The following is a 21,722-nucleotide window of genomic DNA, read 5'->3' on the forward strand; positions in this document are numbered from 1 at the left end:
CTGGTTGACACTGTTGTCATGTAATAAGTCTTCAGCCATCTTGTTGTAATCACGTTTTGACATAACCCAGTTTGCCCCCCTTGTCAGCTTGAACAAAAACATATTCCCCATTTAAGCCACGTAACATTTGTAGGGTTTTCCACTCATTTTTACTTAAGTCATATACCCTCCTGCACTTAGAAAATTTCACATATTTCCTACTATATTTGCTTATATGACACCCTCTCAAACATATTATTGGCTGCTGACATCCTAGGGGGATTAAAAGAACTGACATAGGGTACATATGGCGCAATGTGTTTCCCATATCTAGTAAAAAAAACTTGCCCCACTATCATCATAATTCACAGCATGTTCAAGTGCATCACAGTGAATAACAACAAATTTATTCTCATATAATGACAAATCTAAAAGAGACTCATCATTTCATAGTGCTTCATTGTTCATGTCCTGTGAGTTTCTCTTATGAAAAAACACCTTTAAGTGCAGTTTCCTACAAAAACTTCCCACTTCCAAAACCAAGTCTGTCAAGCTAGGAATATAAGTAGGGACAAACTTCATTCCCTTTTTTAATAAACTACACGTCTTTGTCAGTAATTGAATCAGAAAGATTAATAATGTTTAAATCATCATTAACACAACTTCTTTCAGTCTGTAAAGTGTCCCCCATGTACCTGCAGTCACCATAGTCTTTGCCTTGTGAATAACTCGAAGAAAAGTCTGAAATAAAAAATGATTAATTTACTTTTCTTCCTAGCTCAAAAGAGTAATTACTTTAGTTAAACCCATTTGCTCACCCAATATTTCTGATAGAGTACTCTGTAAGAAATTGTTAAAATCTGCTAATAACTTACACTCCCAAAGCATAGTCTGCTTGGAGTATAAAAATTAGCTATGCAAACACTTTCAAGCAAACATCCTAAACCTTCTAGACTTTGTTGCATAACTGGGACCCATACATATGTCCTCCCATTGTTCCCCTGGAAATTGCTTATCCAACTCTTCCCATCCTTTTCAAACCTTCTCTGATTGATTCTTATAGTTATTGTGGAATATTTTATATGCCCTACTAATTATCCCTTTGTAACAACAGCTTTTCTTCTAGATTAAACTAAAAACCCTACCAGATCAAGTCTTTGCACCTATCTATTTATCTTTGCCTGTACACAGATAGCAGTCCCTGGTTGGGAAGGCAGTCTCTATCCTGCGGTCCAAATATCTTCTTGGCCTCCTCCCATTCTATTATCTTTCACTCTCTAGTTTGCTATCAGTGCCTTGGTTAATTTGCCAGTTTACGCCAGTAAATTCCAGCCCCCTTTTTGCCTATTCTCTGTACCCCCACTTGCAGTCATCCCTATCTGTAAAATCTATATTCTCCATTCTCTTGTTACCTTAATTGTTAAAATACTTTCTGCTGCTTTATAAATATAATATTCGTATGGCTGTTATTTTCCTTAAGGATTTGCATCCTGTCTCTCTCACTTTTTCTTGAATTTTCCCCTATTTCATCATCATCCCTTTCCACTTTGAATTATAATTTTCTGCTTGTGTTGTGTACCTTAATTGTGTAGCATTAAAATATCCGTTCAAATTATGTAATCCTAAACAACTATATCCTATTGGAAGGATCAACTTATTCCACTTAACCCTTGATCTCTCATCCACTCATACATAAATTCCTTCAACTCACTATTAATTATTGTCAACAACTTCTCTGGTTGATAAAAATATGCCTGACTTGTATATAAAAATAAAAGGACTAAAAACATTTTTACTGCTTGTATCCTACTTTCCATGTACATAAATTAGAGCTTCTAGTTTCTCACTTTTTCTATGATCTTTGTTTAGTCTCTTCCCATATATCCTTATCGGCCTTAATAAAATCTTTCTTAATCCATACTCCTAAACAATTAATCTTATTGTGCTCCCATAAATATGGGTGTTGTTGAACCAATTCATGTGTGGGTACATCGTTTATGGCTATAGCCATTTTTTTATCTTCATTAGCTTTATATCCCAAAAAGACTTGAAACTGTCTCAAAATGCACTGAAACACTAATGTCCTTTTCTGGATTTATAAGGTACAAAATAATATCATTTGCAAATAATGCCAACCTTTCTTTATTACCATACCAATAATATCCTTGAATTTTTAAGTCCCTTATTTTTTTTGCAAGTGGCTTTAAATATAAAGCAGATAACAGAGGACATTATAACAAATAACTTGTTCCTCTGCTCTGACAGAACATATCGGAGAGAAACCCTCCCACTTTAATTCTTGCCACTGATCCCTCATATATCCTCTTAGTTGACCTTATTATTGTACCAGGGAGTTCAAATGCTTTGATAGCCTTACTCATAAAATCCTAGCTTAATCTGTCAAATGCTTTCCCTCCATCAAGACCAACCAACAGCAGCAGTACTTTGTTACACTCTGCTTCCCTCTACATCCTCATTATTCTGTTACTATTGTGAAATGTTTGCCTGTCCTTCACAAAACCACATCAATCCATATCTATCAATTTTGGCAACACCTTTGTCATTCTTTTAGCTAGTGTAGACATAACACTTTATAACCATGGTTTAAAATTGATTTAAGTTTATATGAAGGTTGGTCTGATGGGTCTTTACCGCAGCCACCATAGCTTTCATCTAAGATGTTGGTGATTCCCCTCCCTTTACAATAATAGTGGTAAACAAAAAATTCCAGGTCTTTGTCTTTCTTTCCATCGAACTTCCAAACTTCCACAGGAATACCATCTGTTCATGGAGACTTTCCTGCAGATTGATTTTACATCATTGTTTTTATCTCATCTCCTCCTATCTTAATTGTTAAGCCTCATATACCTCTAACCTTGGCATACTTAAGTCTTCCATAAATATTTCCATTTGTACTCTTTCTTGATTTCCACTAAGAGCTAACTACATTTTCTGAACATCCCCATAACCTATTAACTTTGAACAAACACACAAAACTATTTACATATTCAAAAAATTAAGTTTAATCCTCCTCATAGGAATGATTGCACCAAACCGACAGCTGCACCCACAGGCATTACCTAATGGAAAATTAAGTTTTCCCTTTGAAAGTTCTTAGTAAAACTGTCCATGAATTATACTTGGATACTCTAGGACAGAATACACCTAGGACTGACACTTTTGTCCTTGAGGATTTAAATGCATCTTGTTGATTTTGTCCCACTACATAGCCCCCTTAGTAGAGAGAGCGTTTTAGTGGTGACTTTTTTTTCAGTGAACAGAATGCTATATTATCTGGAGAAATGGATGTCATTTTGCTTTTGATACAATAACAACCTATTACTGAAATATTCTGGATGTGTTGCATTCATCAGCCATTACAGAAGTCATCCTTAATGGAAACTGATTATGCAGTGTGCCAGGCTCTCACTTTCAAGTGTTTGTAAAACAGTACATTTGATGTATATTCATAACATGCTATATATCAGTAGCTCTTTAAAGATATTGTCATAAAAAATTAAGGAAATTATGCACTTGAGGACAAAACACTCCTAAAGTTACCATTCTTCTCGTACAGATTTAAATGCAACCCATTGCTGAATCTGACCTCATTGCATTGCCCCCTTTCAGTAAAGGGCATTTTGGTGATGGCACGTGTTTGGTAACAAAACAAGTTCTGTTTTCTGGAGAAAAATGAATGACTTTCATTTCTGATGGCAACTCATTAACAATATATTCTGACATATATTGCATTCCCCACCTTGCACAGAAGTAAAGTTTACCTCCCATAAAGCAATCCTAGTGTAAAGAGGCATAACAGGCTCTTGCTATCAGTTACCTTTAAAATTACAGATATATTATGAACATATACTGCATTCCTTACACCGCACAAAAGTCCGATGCACCTGCCCTAGAGGAATCCCTGTATAAAAAGCAGAACAAGCTGTTAATTTCAGTAGCCTTTAAAATTCTGCACTTACTACCCATGTATAAAAGGCTACATGTCCTTTACTAAGTATGAGTTGTAGTAAAACTTTTAAGGAATTATACTTAAATGCTGAAAGTAACAAAAATGATGTAGGGCTGCCCTTCTTTTACTAAAGGAATCCCCATTACATCAATTCCCTAAGTTTTAGGAAGTTTAGGTCATGAGATGTTTCCAGTGAGAAAGCGGCCCCTTTTGTGAAAATATATATGACTTTTACTTCTAGTGTAATGACAGTTAAGCATAGATGTGTTTATGGATACTAGTGTAATGACAGTTCAATACAGATGTGTTATGGATACTAGTGTAATGACAGTTCAGTACAGATATGTTGTGTATACTTACTGCATTCCTCACCACAGACATAATGCATATATCCACCCATAATGAAAACAGTGTATAATGCAGCCTTCACAGACAAATGGCCTTGTAGGAATTTTGGTTATGCCCATCCGTCCTGGGTTTATGTATAACCTGAAACAGACATGTTTCAGTAAGATTATTTTGGACAGCATAGCTGGATATTCAGTTTTGCCTGTTTCTAATACCAGAAATATGTTCATTTATTCTATTTTTTAACTTTCTGCTTGTCATGTTAGTATAGAATGCTGGGCATGACTTGCAGCTAGCTAAATAAACTACTTGTTTAGAATTACAAGTGTAGTGCTTGTTTATACAAAATACTTCATCTCTGATTTTAAAGGTGTTTTTTTTTTTTTTTTTAACATAAGGACACTGTCCACAAAAAAAGCATTCAAACATTCCTGGTAATTTATTAAAAGTAGTGCTTATGTGAGTGGTATTTAATTTACCACACTCCATTCAGTCTTTAAAGGAGCTGTCCCTCCTGAAAACAAAGGAATTTTCAGTGGAATGTATATCTGTGACCACTGATGTGAACAATTTGTATTCTGTCGTACCTCAAGAAATAGGATTAATATGGTTTGAAGAACAGTTGTTTTTTCTTGAATTAAATAAATACTGACAGATTCAATGTGGCAGTTGCTTTAATGGAGGCAGTATAATAATTTCATTTATTTTGACAAACACTATGATAAACAGACTACTGGTGTGGTAATGGGGGCAGTATGCACCCCCAGTTTTGCCAATTTAGTCATGACACATTGGGAGTATGTGTATGTTTTAGCAGTGTTTTTAAGGACTCTTGGATTTTGTATATGCACTTTTTGGATGATATTTATTTTATGGAAAGATTCCTTACTTAAACTGAATAATTTTTTATGTTCTATAAATAATGCAGTTTACTTTTTAAAATTCACTTGAAATTTTAATATGGATAGAATTTGTTACTTAGATATTGAATTGTTTAAAGATGTCACTTGGTTATGCTTTGTTTCTAATATTTGTAGGAAAAGTACTTTTTCGAACATGTATTTACATTTTGAGAGCTGGCATCCAATTAGTCAGAAAAAGCTGTTATAAAAGGACAAATGGACCAGATTGTTCGCATGGTTTCAGATTTTTAAACCTTTGTTACTGAAATGGAAATTTTAGTAGACATGTTTGTGAAGAGTGGTTAACCTATTAACTGCATCACTAATATTAGGGATGAAGTCTTTAACAAAAGGAAAAATGGCTTTTACATTCATATCTTCAATATAGAAAAGCCTCACAACAAAAACAGGCAGTTAATTAGTTGTTCAACTAATACATTCGGTAAAAAATACCAGTGAATTTTTTATAAACATATACATTAGACAGTAAAGCAATAGTTGATTGCTTGATACAGAACTGGAATATTTTCAGAATGGACAGCTTCCCGTTTGATGGGTGAGAAACCCTCCTTTGTTTTCAGGAGGGACAGCTCCTTTAAAGACTGGATGGAGTGTGGTAAATTAAATACCGCTCATACAAGCACTACCTCTAAAAAATTACCAGGAATGTTTAAATGTGGTTTTTGTGGACAGTGTCCTTATGTTAAAAAAAAAAAAAAAACTAACACCTGTAAAACATGCACTACACTTGTAATTCTAAACAAGTAGTTTATTTAGCTGGCTGCGAGTCATGCCTAGCATTCTGGATTGGTAAGACAAACAGAAAGTTAAAAAACGGAATATACGAACATATTTCTGATATTAGAAAAGGCAGAATTACTAATGCGTTATTTAGGCATGTTCAAGTGTTTAAGAATCATAAATTTAGTTTTGTTTTATTTAGAGCAAGTTGACAGTGATTTGAAGGATTGCATTACATAAGACCACCTTACAAAAAAGTGAATTGATATGGCAAATTAAATGTAATGCCACGTGTTATCCAGGTTTAAACAATTCAGTTTCTGTTAACTTTGTATTAAAATTAAAAGACTGTAATGCTTGAAGTGTTTTCAGAAAAGTTAATTTTTTGATATTGAGCAATATATTTGTTTTAATTGACACTTGTTTTATTGGTTGTAGGTAAGCATGTAAATGTTTTGAATTTTTTTAATGCACATTTAAAAAGCAACTTTTTCATTGTTATTTGCTCTGAGGAAGATGTTCTTCATGTTTCACTGTTGCAGTCATTACATTTGGGTTATCTGCTTTGCAGTATCCCTCAGTCGGCCTGATTAACAAAGTCTTGAGTCCTGCGTCGGTTGCTGCCCCTTCTTCCATAACGTCAGGAGTGTAAAACATGCAGCCGACGCCATTACATCAGTCTTTCTTGCCGTGTGGTGCCCGAAGCAGAAGCAGTTCGCAAATGCCGGTCGGCTGACTACTGAAATTTTTGTTTTCGAGTTTCAGAACTGAAGTCTTCAACTAAAGCTAAGTACCCCGTTGGGGAAACTTTTTCTTGCTCCTTACCGATGCCAGTAAAAGTTAATAATTGCATTACTTGTGGAAAGCAAATACCTTACAAAGATTTTCATTCGTACTGTATTCCTTGCCTAGGCCCTGACCACAACGTACCTTGCTGTAGGTTTTGTGCTTTATTTAATCAGCGCACTATCTGTCGTCAGTATATCTTCGCCTCTAAATATTTTGTTTCTCGGTTTAATTATCCAGAAAGGTCTGTTAGCCATCTGACTACCGGGATTCCAAAAAAACATAAAGATGAAGACAGAGACAGGCCGCCAAGGTCCAAAACTGCTGGCGACGCTTCTAAGCCAGTCGCCAGTTCGCTGGTATTCAATGAGACACTTTCGCAACCCCTGATACCCGCTACTTCTGACTCTCAAGCCTCTACTGAGACCCATTCGGACTCCGGTATGCCATGAGATGCTTCATCTGTGGAACCTGCGGATGTCTCTACCTTGGATGGGTCCTGAGCTGCTGTGCAGGTACCAGCTTCTATTCAGGCCTACGGACTTGCATATTAAACCGACGCCTCCATCTTCATTTAGGCCAGAATCTCGAACTATGCCTAACAAACCGACGCCCAGTACGCATGCTCAGGCCTCTAGGCCTAAAAAACAAATTTATAAGAATGGCTGAAGATCTTATAACTCTAATCAGGGGAAGCCAACCTTCCCCTTCTAAGAGACCTAGGACTGAAGTTTTTTTATAAATCTTCTGACCAGGATTCTGATTTTTCTGATTCTTCTGATGATTTGGATTTGCCCTTATCTACTTATGAGAATTCTGATGCAGAGGACTCTATTCCCTCTGCTTCCCCTCCAGAGGATTTTTCTTTTGGTGAGACCTTACATACTGTAAGGGAACATTTCCACTGGGAAAGCCAGGATATTTCTGATTCATAGAAGAGGCTTAGGGATTTCTTACTCCTGCTTCAGCATAGGCCTTTAGCTGTACCTCCTGTACTGGACATTGTTGATGATGCCTTTTCAGAATCTAGTTTGGCTTCTGATTCTTTGCCTCCAGCTCCCAGAAAACCTGACAGATATTACAGGGTTCCTGATTCACACAAGTTCCTTTTAAAAATCCTGTTGTGGATCCAGAGACTATTTCACAGGGACCCAAGGGCATTAAGGCTTCTACTGCTAAAAATCCTGCCCCCCCCCGATAGAGACTCCAGGGCACTGGATAGATGGGGTAAGAAGGTTTACACTTCTGCAACCTTGGCCACTAGGGCTTTAAACTGCTAGTTTCATATGTTAAAGCATCAACAACATGTTATTGGATTGCTTAAACAGAAAATGATGTTGATTCCTGACCGTGCTGAACATAAAGAATTACAAGATTTAATGTATTCTGCTGAACAGGTTGGAAAAACATACTTTGCAATGTGAATTTGATTCATTAGAGGCCTCTTGCAGGGCTGCTGTTACTGGGTCTGTGCTCAGAAGGCATGCTTGGCTTAAGGAGCAATCTTTGCCTGATCATGTTAAAGCTAAATTGTTGGATGCTCCCTTAAATCAGGACCGCCTGTTTGGCAACAAGGCTGAGGAAGTTCTTAAAAGGATGGAAGATAAAGCTAAATCTATGCAAACTGTCAAAGATATCTTACAAGTTCAGCCTCCTAGATTTAGTAGGCACCGGCCTTCTAAGAAGTGGTCCTTTCTGGCCCCTTCCAGGTCTTCTCAAGCCAAACCCAGACACAGCAGAAACCCCAGGTTTCAGTCCCAAGGGACACACAAAACTAAGCAGTTGGGGGTTTTCCACACCCAAATCTGGGAGTAGTAAGACTCCCCCTTATGGAAAACTGTTTCAGTGACTTGCTTTTAGAATTTCCAAGCACTTCCCAACTGAATGCTCCTTTAGGCGGAAAGATTGGTCTGCAGGCCAAAAACTGGGAACCAATTACCCAGGACAAATGTGTTTTAAATATAGTGTCCCAAGGATACAGATTTCACTTCCACACATTACCAACTCCAAGCGGGTGGCCAGATCTACCCCCAAGTCAGTGGGCGGAGGCCCAAAATCAAGTACTCTCTTTCTTAAACATGGAGGCTACACAGTTGGTACCAGAAGAGGAAAAGGTACAAGGTTTCTATTAGAGACTTTTCCTAGTACCCAGAAAAGGCAATACACGGTTGCCTATCCTGGACCTTTCTACTCTAAACACCTTTCTGGTGATTCCAAAATTCAAAATGCTGACGCTTCACCAGCTGCTTCCTATGCTAGGCAAAGATGCATGGTTAGCAACACTAGACTTAAAAGAAGCATACCTGCACATCCCTGTCAGGGAGTCTTACAGACGATACCTATGCTTCAAAGCAGGCTACATGCACTATCAGTTCTGTGCACTGCCCTTTGGCTTATCTACTGCGACCAGGGTATTCACAAAGTGCCTAGCTCCAGTCATTGCATTTTGCAGGCAAAGAAATATTCAACTATACCCATACCTGGACGATTGTCTAATTCAGGCAGAATGCAAGGACATACTTTTAAATCATCTGGCCTTTGTTCAAAGGGTACAGACTTGTCTGGGGTACACCATAAATGAAAAGAAATCACACCTGGTATCCTGTCAACAAATTACATTCCTGGGAGCAAGCTTGAATACAGCTTCCCAGATGGCTTTCATCACGCCAGAGAAATGGATTCATTTGACAACCTACTTCAAACAAGTGGCCACAAAAACCCAGCTATCTGCAAAGCAAATTCTGCAAGCCTTGGGTTTCATGGCCTCCTGCATTCTTCTAATTCCATACGCAAGGCTGCATATGAGGAAACTACAATGGTATCTCAAAAGCCTGTGGTGTCAACATTCACAGGATCTATAAGGAAGGATTCCAATCATACCTTGCCTACACCTAGAGTTTCTTTGGTGGGCAGAGGCCTGCCACCAAAACAGGGGACTACCATTCACACTACCCCTTGCCGCCCACATTTTAACAACAGATGCATCAGACTATGCATGGGGGGGGGCTCACCTGGCAGGGAAGTGCATTCAGGGCAAATGGAACCCAAGTCAAATGCACCTGGACATAAATCAAAAGGAAATGTTAGCTGTACAGAATGCTCTGACAGCCTTCAAGGACCACATTCTTCCAGGACAACTAATGGCAAAGACGGACAACACCACTGTGATGTGGTACATAAACAAGCAGGGGGGTACTCATTCTTACCCCCTCTGTAGACTAGCCATGGCATTGTGGAACACATCCTTGAGCTATCAAGTGAATCTGCAAGCTCAATTCATGCCAGGAAAACTAAATACACTGGCAGAAGGACTAAGCAGAAATCTCATGGACCCACACGGTTGGAAACTGCATCCAAGGATTTTCAACATGTTGACAAGCAAATGGGGGAGCCCAGATATAGACCTGTTTGCCTCCCACCCCGGAACCATCAATTAGACAAATTTTGCACAAGGATTCCCCACAAGCTAGCTTGGAAAGTGGATGCTCTATCAGTTTATGCCTTTCCTCAACTACCTCTGCTCTCCAAAGTACTACTAAAGATCAAATAGGACAAGCCAAGGACGATTTTAATTGTACCAGACTGACTTCGCCAGCACTGGTACACACTCTTGTGCAGTGTGTCATGCTTGGCTCCATGGCACTTACCTCAGACTCCTTCCCTGTTGTCTCAGCAGGAGAACCAGATTCTGCACCCTCAGCTGCAAACCCTGAACCTAGCAGCCTGGCTAATTACGTAATGTCTCCTTTACCATCCCTCAGTAAATCAGTGATGGATATCATTTTAGAGGCAAGGAGGCCCAGTACCAGAAAATCTTATGCTGCAAAATGGAAAAGATTTTATGCCTGGAACCAATATCAAGGAATGAACGCAGCAGTGCCCAATTTACCCATTTACCCTCAGATTCTACAGTACTTGACTGAGATGCTTCATAAGGGCTTGTCCTTTTCCTCCATCAAAATTCATGCCTCAGCCATTTCTGCTTATTATAGCACGGAGCTTCCCCTCTTCTCTCACCCACTGCTCAAGCAGTGCCTCAGAGAGACCAAAATCTTAAGGCCACCTAGGAGATCTCCAACTCCAGCCTGGGATCTTAACTTTGTCTTGGAGAAACTCACTCTTCCTCCTTTCGAGCCAGCTACTACTGCAGATTAAAAATTTATTTATTGGAAAACAGCTTTCCTTTTAGCTATCACTTCTGCAAGAAGGGTATCTGAATTACAGGCCCTTATTGCAGTGGAACTTTTCATCATCTTTCATGCGGACAGGGTGTCCATCAGAACCAGTCCCTCCTTCATGCCCAAGGTGGTATCCAGTGTGGCTCTTAATCAGTCCATTCATTTGCCTACCTTCTTTCCTAACCCACAGAACAAAGGGGAATGGATACTGTACTCTTTAGATGTGCACAGACAGCAGACATAGATTCTATTTGCAGGATTAAACCTCAAAGGAAATCTGAACAACTGCTGGTGGCATTTGCTGCAGGGACAGAGGGGAAAGCCATTTCAAAACAAACTATTTCAAAATGGATAGGCCACTGCATTCTTTTCTGCTATAAGCAGCATGGAAAACCTATCCCACAGGGCATCAGACCCCATTCAACCAGGGCTGCATCTACCTCTACAGCCTTTCTCAGGGGCATCCCTACTAGGGACATCCTAGAAGCTGCTACCTGGAGTTCTGTACATACTTTCACCAAGCATTATCATTTGCCAATTTTCTCTAAATCCAGAGCTGGTTTTGCAACACTGCAGTCTTGCAGGGCCTTATAGCTGGTCCTAATTCTAGTTAAATTCCTCCTCCCAACCTTAGCTTTGGGAATCTACCCAAATGTAATGACTGCAACAGTGAAACACGAAGAACATAGTACAGTTGTGTACAGTTAACATAAATGTAGATGTTCGAATGTATTCACTGTTGCAGTCCTGGTTACCCTCCCTCTAGCCCCCTTTCTTCTTTTGGCTATACCTCTTCTCTCACTTACTATGCTCAAAAAGCTTTTTGGTGTATTTGCTTTTTTGTTGGAGGTATATCCCTGAATTTATAGATTTGATTGGGACCCATTAGGGAGGCACCTGACATCTGGGGCAAGAAAAACTGATGTAATGGCATCGGCTCCATGTTTTATACCCCTGATGACCTGACGTCATGGAAGAAGGGACAGCAACTGACACAATACCCAAGACTTTGATAATCAGGCCGACTGAGGGCTACTGCAAAGCAGATAACCCAAATGTAATGACTGCAACAGTGAATACACTCGAACATCTACATTTATGGTAAGTGTACACAACTGTACTTTCCTTATATAAATAGAATGAAAACACTTAACTTATTTTTTATCAGTTTGTGTGTTTTATTAAAACGGTTGGAGTATTACTCGAGTCTCATTTTCTTTGGCAACAGGTCAAGCAGTTTACGTCTACTGTGTGAACTTCTGTCAAAGGCCTAATGTTATTGTGTAAGCTTGATTAATCTTTACTTTTTTCCTTGGGATTGTTGGTTTCATTTTTAAATGAGAAGGCGCTGTGGAAAAAGCCAAGCAGTCATACTTGATTTTTAATTAGGATGACATATAGCCATATTTGTGTGAGATGATCTAAGTAATGACCATTAAATATTCTGTTTGGGATTAAGCAGTGACATCTACTGCAGAGGTTTTGCAAAGTACTGTCTGAGATTTCAACCATTAAAGCTGTCCACTTGTTTTCATTTTTGATGAGATTTACCATGCTGTCTAACAGATACTGTTTATTTTTCATTATATACAAGAAACTTTGTTTTCATACAGCTTTGTTGATTATTTTCATAACTAAATTTCATTTTAGGCATTTAAGCAAAGAAGGCAGATGCACAGTACTTGTCAGAACAGAGTTACTGAAATGCATGAGAGTATTACTTGAGGTGAGTCATGCTTTCCAAACTGTTTGTTTTGATAATTTTTTTAAATATGATTTTAATAAATATGTTAAAAAATTATAATATGAATTTACATACATTATTTCAGTTGTTAAAGCCATGTAGTATACATATGTTTTCTTCTTAACATTTTTCATTCACTCCAGTTGCTCAGTTTCTGTCTTCTTTTAGACCTCACCCCTAAGTCATAAACATTCTGCGTATGCTCTTCCCACAAGTTCCTTTTATTTTTGTGAAATTGACATCTTATGTTTTCTAAAGATCCCACCTCCAGTTTATCTCCTTTACAATATCCAGAACTTCCTTTACACTGAGAATATATTTTAATTTCTACTTTGCAATAATTGATTCTTTGGCAGCCAGTAACATGGCCTTACAGTGTCTCTATTACCAGATTGAAACTTTAGTTAGTCAAATAACTAAAAATTGATCTGGTAATATTGAAATCCAAAAACTGCGAACGGCCGATTTCACGAAGGGAAAGAATTCCCTTGGCCATTATCCGGATTATGCCCTTTCCTCCAATGTAGACCGATCTCAGAATTGATATATTTACTTAGGGGGGGGGGTGTGGGTGGCAAAACCCCCCATTTGATTTGGGTTTAGAGTGTGAGAGGTGCAGAGGAGGCCTTGCCCCCCCCCCCATTTCCCTCAACAATTAGTTTTAAGGAGAAGAGAGATTTTCGACATCCGCTCTTATGTTTTTCTGTCTTTTTTTTTTTTCGGCTTTTCATCATTTCATCACCTGGCATTTCAAGAGTCAACATTTCAATAGGGAGCCGTTGGAAAGCCTGCTGTTTCCTCGCCAGCAGGCTACTTGTGGGCTGGGGTTGATTTGGGTAGTGAATTATTTGGAGTTCAACCGAAAAAAGCCTTTGATCTCCAAGTTCTTTAAACTCCTCTTTGGGCAATCTCTCTTTCACGGAAGCCATATGGTACAAGAGGTTTATCATGGCCCTTATCCTAAGCTGTGCCTGAGGTGGTTCCCTCTAGGCTCCCCTAAGTTGTGTCCCCCCCCCCCCCCAAGGAGCTCCCTTTTGAAGATACTAACTTGGATGCTTGAGGCTTCCTCTCTTTGCTGCTGCAGTCTCCAATAGTGCCAGTACCTTTTAACAGCCTTCTGCAGATTAGAGTGAAATGTTGTCTAAGCATCCTAACACTGACTTTGGAATGGTGTCATAAGCCTTTAACGTTCTCAGAGACCATGGTACACCCCCCCCCCCCAAGCTGATGGCAGAGTGATACAGCATTGGGACAAGTTTGGCTATGTGTATTCTTTTACTGTGTTGGGTTTCAGAGAGCTTCTATTCTGTCCATGTTCTTTTTTGTCCTGCTAGTATTGCTATTGTGAGTAGTTGAGGCCATCTTTGATGCTAGGAATCAGGGACATTGTACCTTTAACTATATAATTGATAGCTTGTGTTTCCCACCACTTGGTCTGCTTCTTTTTTGATGCTGTTCTTTATGTGATTGAGATGAAAAAAAATGTACTGTGTGGCTACACAGAATGGCTTAGCTGCAGTCCACATTTGGGGATGAACTGAGAGGACCTTTGTGTTAGACAGTGCCTTCAGTAGGAGAAAATGTTTTGGATGGAGTTTGCAAAACTTGTGTAATAAAAAGCATATTGCTATTGTGAGTAGTTGAGGCCATCTTTGATGCTAGGAATCAGGGACATTGTACCTTTAACTATATAATTGACAGCTTGTGTTTCCCACCACTTGGTCTGCTTCTTTTTTGATGCTGTTCTTTATGTGATTGAGATGCAAAAAAATGTGCTGTGTGGCTACACAGAATGGCTTAGCTGCAGTCCACATTTGGGGATGAACTGAGAGGACCTTTGTGTTAGACAGTGCCTTCAGTAGGAGAAAATGTTTTGGATGGAGTTTGCAAAACTTGTGTAATAAAAAGCAGGCCCATTCCGTCTTGTGAGGTTTGTGCCCCTCACTTTGTATGATCTCATTCTTCCAGGAAACAAAAGAAGTCCGTAGGGTAACTTAATCACAAGTTTTAAGTAGCTCCTTTTAACATCTGCCTTAGCAATGGCCATACATCTGTTGAAGAATTCATCGTAGCCCACTTTTGAGCTGAATTAGTGGAGCATCAGTCTGTTTCATTGTGGAAAGAGAGCCACCCATTTGTAATTTGCAGATTTTGGAGTTAAATCTGTTTGGTAATTCCGGTCTTCTGATAATTTCTTTCCATCTTCTGCTTCCCTTTATGGATTTCTAGCTATGGTGCAGCCTGGAATAGATTACTTTGAGGGTTGAAAGCTGCATTTCCTCATGAGGAAGGAAAGATCCCCATTTCCACAATCCCCTCACACTTGGGGGAGAGTAACAGCTTAATAAAGTCAAGTTCTTGTTCCTTCTGGTAGTAGTGGGGCAGATAAGTAGTGGAACTCTTTGCTTTATTATTCATAATTAATATGCTTTAGAATATATTAGATGTTAGTTCATCAGAGTCTGACCAAACATCATTTCCCTCCCATAGAGGCTCCAGGTGTATGCTATGATAGCTGAAACATAAAAAAGCGTATGCCCTCTGCATCTTCTTGTAGTGGACTGTCCTACTTTGGATTCCCAAGGCTTCCTTTGTGGGGAAACTCCCCTGTTCTGCCCTGGGTGCAGTCAAGTTGGATAACCACATTTGGTTCCAGGTTCATTCTGGGTTCCCGCTTACAGGCTGTCCAGTGTAGGTAGTTAGTACAGATGATTTAGGCCATGAGCTTTTAATAAGCTGCTCCCTATAGTCCAGGGTTTGATGCCTTTAGCTTCCATTTGCTTACTGTAACTCTGTGAGCAAGTTGCTTAACCAGACAGCTGTTCCTGGGTTAAATTAAGTGACATAAAGGCTCAAATTATATATATTAAAACACAAGCATACTCTGTAGTATCTTAGCTAATGCCTTCAGTGGAATAAAAAACTCAATCAACCACTGTATCTTGTATACAAAATTGATTAAAAACAAACCAATGGTAAGATTAAAAAAAACCTGTAATCCTTGAAGCAACCATCACCATAAAACCCTTTTCCATGCACATTCATCAAGTCCATAGGGCTGCAAAGTGCCAAACTTCAAAATTTATTTATTTATTTTACATTTGTTTACTGGGGAGGTCCGACTGGACAGAGCTGTTCATTGTCAGTGGAGGCCCGGGGAGAATCTCTCTAAAATACTTGCTAACATACTATACATAAGATATTTACACATTCAGTTATAAAAATGTAGCAGGCAATAACATATGATTGCATAAGATATTTACATAAGCATAGAGATTTAGACATACAATTAAATGTGTAGCCGGTAGTAACATACGTTGCTTGTTCATACAGTATGTTTAATACAGATAATCTTGAAGATGTACTGAAGATAAGACAAGAAAGGAAAAACTAAAAAAGGAGGAGAATATAGACAAGTTCATATGAGGTGCATTGACATTTTAAAAGAATGCTTTTCAACTTGGTCTAGGGGAGAGTTAGTGGGTATAGATAGGGCAGTGGGGAGTAAGCAGCAGTGAGTTGGTAAGTAAAGTGTGATAGTATATAGTGCATCTGTGGGAGTTTTAAAGAGGTTGGATAGTGGATAGGGGAAAGGAGGTAGAATGTCAGCCAGGTGCTAGGCAGTTGCATGTCCAAGAGTTGTTTAGGTGGAAAATAAGCTGTTTTTTGAAGATGGTTTTATTAGGTTGCACACTCATTTGTAGTGGTAGGGAGTTCCAAGTCTTGGCAATGTTGCTAGAATACAGGGAGTCACCAGAGCTGTAATGGCTTTTGGAGATTGCGATTAGTGCCTTGTTAGTGGATCTATGTTCTTGGTTATTGGAGTAGAGGATGATCAGGTTTTGTAAGGCTGGAGTTTTGTCAAGTTGGCACAGTATTTGGTGAGCTGGAAGACGTTGGTTTGGAGCTAAGGTGTTAGGGAATTCCAAGCCAGGAAAGCTGTTTTAGGGCCTGCCAGTGGTGGTTGCGGTAGGAGGAGTTTGTGGCGAATTTTGCTATTTTGTTGTAGCATACTGATAGCTTGTTTAATAACAAACAAATAATAAATAAACAGTATCTCCTTATACAACAGATACTGTTTAATATCCTTTTTTTTTCTAATCACCAAGAGTAACATGCTGTAATATTGTAGCTTTTAGCATTGTACTATCACTTTGATATGGCTGCAAAAAATGCTCATTCATTGGGCTAGTTTCTTTTTTTACTTTTGATAGCCCTAATATGCTCCTGTAGTCCTATCTTAAATTTCCTATATGTCTGACCTATATAAACCAAGTCCCATTTATGCCTTGGCATACAACTAATGATGTATTACAATTAAAATTTGTTTAACCGTACAATATTTTCTATTATTTTGTTCCAAATTTTCTTGTCACTGTACAACAACTGTGACAGTTGCCTTGGTAATGTACCCGTGACTGTCAAAGCATAATTAATATTTATATTATTTTTTTCAACGTAATGACTATGTAATAAATAATCTTTTAATATTTTTTGCCTGGCTTTTATGCTACTGAAAACAATGTTAGAAACAAACTGCTTAAATAAACACCATTCACAGTATATTTCCAACATTCCTTCAATCATTTAAAATGTCAGCAAATGTAACCAAAAACAACTTGGCATTAAATTCCAACCATTTACTATATTTCTGATCAGAAGAACACTTTCTAATATTTCGTCCCAATATTTATTCATGATCTAGACTTAAAACTTTATTAAAACTGTTTCTAACTTTATTAACATTATACCCACAATTTAAAAGTAATGCATCAGTCTCCATCAAAAAATTCTTCCCAACTATTACAACGTCTCCTAATTCTTACCAATGCACCATAGGTTAGATTTTAGTATGCATTGGGTGACACCTTGAAAAATGGAGCAATATATTTGAGACAGTAGGTTGTCCTATACAGTCTATGTCCCACCAATGTGGATACCTTTTTGGCTAGGCTTATATAGGCCGTAGGGCTAATAGCCTAGGACCTACCTATGTGCTAGGTGTAGCATATAGTGTAACATTTAAAATAAACTATTTTACTACACTGTAATTCAATTTAAATGTGAATTTCAAGTCTTATGAGTTTGTAGTCAACATATTTATAAAATCACTAACTTTATTATTGCCATCTTCACAAACATAAACAATCTTATTTATAAAATGGTAATATACCTTAACATGTTGTAGAAACTAATGCAGTCTTCTTGAGCTGACTCTGCAAAAGGACACTTGTGTCCAGTGAGCTTACCCACTTATAATAAAATAAAAATATAATAAAATAAATGAGGGCAGTTTGGGAGTTTGTGCTTTTCATGCCAAGTTCATTTTATAGAGGACCTTTGTCTCCTGCTTTGTCATCCTATATGCAAGCACAAACTGGGTTCTTTTGTGGTCCTGGCAGTTTTTATTTAGTTCTCATTTCTTAACTTGTTAACCAGTTAAGCAGGTTGATTTCTGGACAATTTTCAGCCGTGAGCCGTCTTATAGGGACAAGAGTAAGTACTCAATCTATATCCACGGACATGTGTGTACGTATATATACACACACACCATATGAAACAGTGGCACCTAATGGAAGCCCATCCTGACATGGAGAAATATAGAAACTTCATACACATGCAGTGAGTGCAGGTGTACGCTGAATCCCAGACAATGGTATTGCGAATTTTGCTGCTTTGAATGTTGCTCCCTTCCATTGGGTGCTACCGTACTGCTGAATTATATATTGACTGTGGTTCTTGAAGCAGAGTGGGCTTGTCTATGCATTTGAACCCCATGACAATTGGCACAGTGCTGAGGCCCATTTGTAGAGGAAGCCCTGCTGAATCCAATGTTGGATTTTCTTTCTCAAGTCCCATTGTCTCTTGTCAGATGATGTGTTGTACACAGAATGGCTCTGTTAGACCTTCTTAATTTCTTCGGACTTGTTGGGTGGCCTCTTGGTCATGAAGAGTGTGTTGCTTGGACTTTTTTTGTCTTTACTCAGTAGGTAATTCATAAAATATTTCTGTTTGGGGTTTCAGAACTTTGCAGGGGGGACCCCTTTCTGTTTTGCAAAGCTATTATAAAACTTTGCTTCCACCACATTTCTTATTAGTCTGAGTGAGGTCCGGTGGTCAGTGCATCAGTGCTTCCATTTCAGTCCTCTAGGAGACGTGCTGGTTCTTGGATATGGAGCAAAATTAGATATTCAGGGGTTAAGAACTTGGGAGATGAATTCTTTCTACTTCTTGATGGGATCAAACCTCTCTCCTATTCTTATTAGGTTCATAGGTTCATAGGTTCATACTAGGCTATCTGCCCGAGGGCATTTATAAGCCTAGCCCATTGTTTTGTGGCTTACACCACCCCTTTAGTATGGGGAACTATACCCATTATTTTGCTGTGCCTCTGTCGAGCAGTGACACTGAGGTAATTCCTGGGGTATATCTGCGATCTCCCATCCATTGGTCGAGATTTCTCTTGAACAAGGCCAGCGAGGTGCTCTGCCTCACATGTACCGGGATTTTGTTCCACAGCATAGGGAGTCTTTGGGTGATGAATCTATCTCTCCAGCACGTCCTATTAATAGCCGTGTCGAGGTTTAAGTCTCCCGCCCTTGTGGCTCTGATGGATCTAGATTTTTGAGGTGAAGCATATTCATCAAATCTGGGTTTGACATGGCCTTGTATGTTAGGCAAAGGTCACCTCTGAGCAAGCGGTGGCGACTGAATAGAGCTGGAGTTCTTTCAGTCGGGCAGCATAGGACAGATTTTTGAGACCCTTTATCCTTTTGGTGAGGAACTTTGTGGCCTCTCCAGCTGCTGCAAGTGTCGGGTCAGATACATTCGAATGGGGCATTGTACTCAATCATTGGTCTGATGAGTGATGAGTAAAGGGAGACTATGACCTCCCTTGATCTAGATGAGAATCCCTTCATGATAAGGTGGGCAATGTAGAAGGACTTCCTAACTACTTTAGCTACATGGGTGTCGAATGACAGACTACTATCAACCTGGGTCCCCAGGTCCCTGATAACTTCTTCTGTGCTCAGTGGATTGCCACCTATTTGGTAGCTAGGGGTAACCTTGTTTTTCCCGAAGGGTATGACTATGCATTTTTTTGGCATTTAACTTTAGGCCGTGGCTCTGGCACCAGTTATCCGTTTCTGTGAGACCCTTCTGAAGGATATCTGTGTCAGCTGTGTTTTCTACTATGGCCAGTTTGCAGTCATCTGCAAACTTTGTCAGCCATAACCCTCCTGTGTTTGCTTGTACTTGGAAAAGTAGATGCCAAACAAGAGTGGGCCCAGGACTGAGCCCTGTGGGACACCACTTGTGACAGGCTTTGAGTCTGACATGGCGCCAGCAACTCTGACCCTGTGGGTTCTGTCACTCAGCCAGTTTGCAACCCATCTTGTGATGTATGGGTTAACATTTAAGCTGATGAGTTTTCAATGATACCCGAGTGGGGTATTGTATCGAAGGCCTTAGCCAGATCGAGGTAGGCTGTATGGACTGCCTTTCCTCATCAATGGCTTTGGTGACTGTTTGAAAAAGTCAACCAAGTTTAAAAGGCATGATCTGCCTTTGACAAAGCCAAACTGGGTTGGATCCAAAGTCTGCAAATTCCTATGTCTTTATTTATGAGGTCCATTATGATCCTCTCCATGGCTTTGCAGATAAGGCTTGTCAAGCTAATGGGCGGTAATTTCCAGGGTCTGTGGAGGCACCGCCTTTGTGAAGTGGGACCACAGTTGCAGTGCGCCACTCCTGGGTATGTATCCAGAGGTAAGACTTTGATTAAACAGCTGTCCTAGCTGTGGGTTTAATTCCTCATTGAGTTCGTGGAGCACACAGCCGGGGACACCATCGGGTCCCATGGATGCTGTGTTTTTGCTTTGGAGAGAGCAGTTATCACTTGGGCTGGAGATGTTTGGGGGCTGCACTCATTTGGTATAGATATCTCTCCTTTTGGGGAGGGGAGAAGTTTGCACTGAACCTGTCAGCCAGTATGTTGGCAATGTCTGTAGGATCAGTAATCTTCACATCATTTTGAACTAGTTCTGAGCATATCTGGGAGTTTCCTCCTAGGTTTCTAACATAGCTAAAGAAGGCCTTATGATTGTCTTTTGAGTCTTTAGCTATTTTTCTCTCAAATTTGCTTTGGATGATTTTATGAGAGCTCTTAGTTTTTACTTATAGTGATCAAGGGTGTCTTACCTTTTAAGGATTTTGCTCTATCTTGTAGTAGCTTCCTCCTTTTGTTGTAGAGTTTGTTTATGGCTGGGGTCCACCAGACTGGACGCTTGCCTTTGGTACAAAGAGTCTTTGTTTTGCTTGGGATTGCCTTATCCATGCAGTCCTGCAGGTGCTGGTAGAAGGCGTTTGTAAGTGATTCAGCGGCTTGAGTATTGTTTTCCGCTGCTCGGGGCCTGAAAGGAGACCACACTAGTCTTTAGAAGTGTGAAGTCGGCTTTTGAGAAGTTCTTTACTGTGGTCATTTTTATTTCAGGTGGGGGTGGGATGAGGACCTCCAGCGAGATTAGTTTGTGATCTGATCTCACCAGTGAGGGGTATACCTTCGGTGTTGAACATTGTGCTCCCATGTTTGTGATGATGAGATCAAGTATGTTATCTCCTCTTGTGGGGATGGTGACTAGTTGTTCCATGGCATTTGAGTTTATGAATTCCAGGAACTTTTGGGCTAGGGTGTTTGGGCTTGAGTAGTGTTCCCAGTCTATATTAGGGTAATTGAAGTCACCTAGTATGATGGTGTTTGGTGATACATTTATCCCCTCTAGTGTTTTCAGGAAGGCCATGTGAGTTTCCTGAGTTTGTGAGGGTGGCCTGTAACATGCTACAATTTGCAGAGCAGTCTTGCCTATGGTTAATTGCACCTGGATGGTCTCCGATGCATCGTGCGTTGCCACCAGTCTTGAGGTGTGGGTGTCCTTGATGAATATGGATACCCCCCCCTCCTTTCTTGGTATTGTCCGGATTTTGGGGCGGAACGCATGATATGAGGTAAAACCTGATAGCGCTGGGGTGCTCTCAGGAGCCTTGAACCAGGTTTCTGTCACAGCACAGACATC

The 21,722-nt window shown here is 39.6% G+C and overlaps 1 protein-coding gene across 3 annotated transcripts in view; it reads left to right on the forward strand.

The window, feature by feature from the left end:
* ATM (ATM serine/threonine kinase) overlaps window positions 1-21,722 on the forward strand; it is a 3,174,581-nt gene that overhangs the window by 1,002,611 nt on the left and 2,150,248 nt on the right. For all 3 annotated transcript variants that reach the window (XM_044072618.1, XM_044072619.1, XM_044072620.1), the window contains one exon: window positions 12,555-12,630. In XM_044072618.1, the coding sequence (XP_043928553.1) occupies window positions 12,555-12,630 (76 nt within the window). The remainder of the gene's footprint in view (window positions 1-12,554; window positions 12,631-21,722) is intronic.

Source organism: Protopterus annectens, chromosome 5.part0, assembly GCF_019279795.1.
Source record: "Protopterus annectens isolate FY-2018-M chromosome 5.part0, PAN1.0, whole genome shotgun sequence".
NCBI classification, from domain to species: Eukaryota; Metazoa; Chordata; order Ceratodontiformes; family Protopteridae; genus Protopterus; species Protopterus annectens.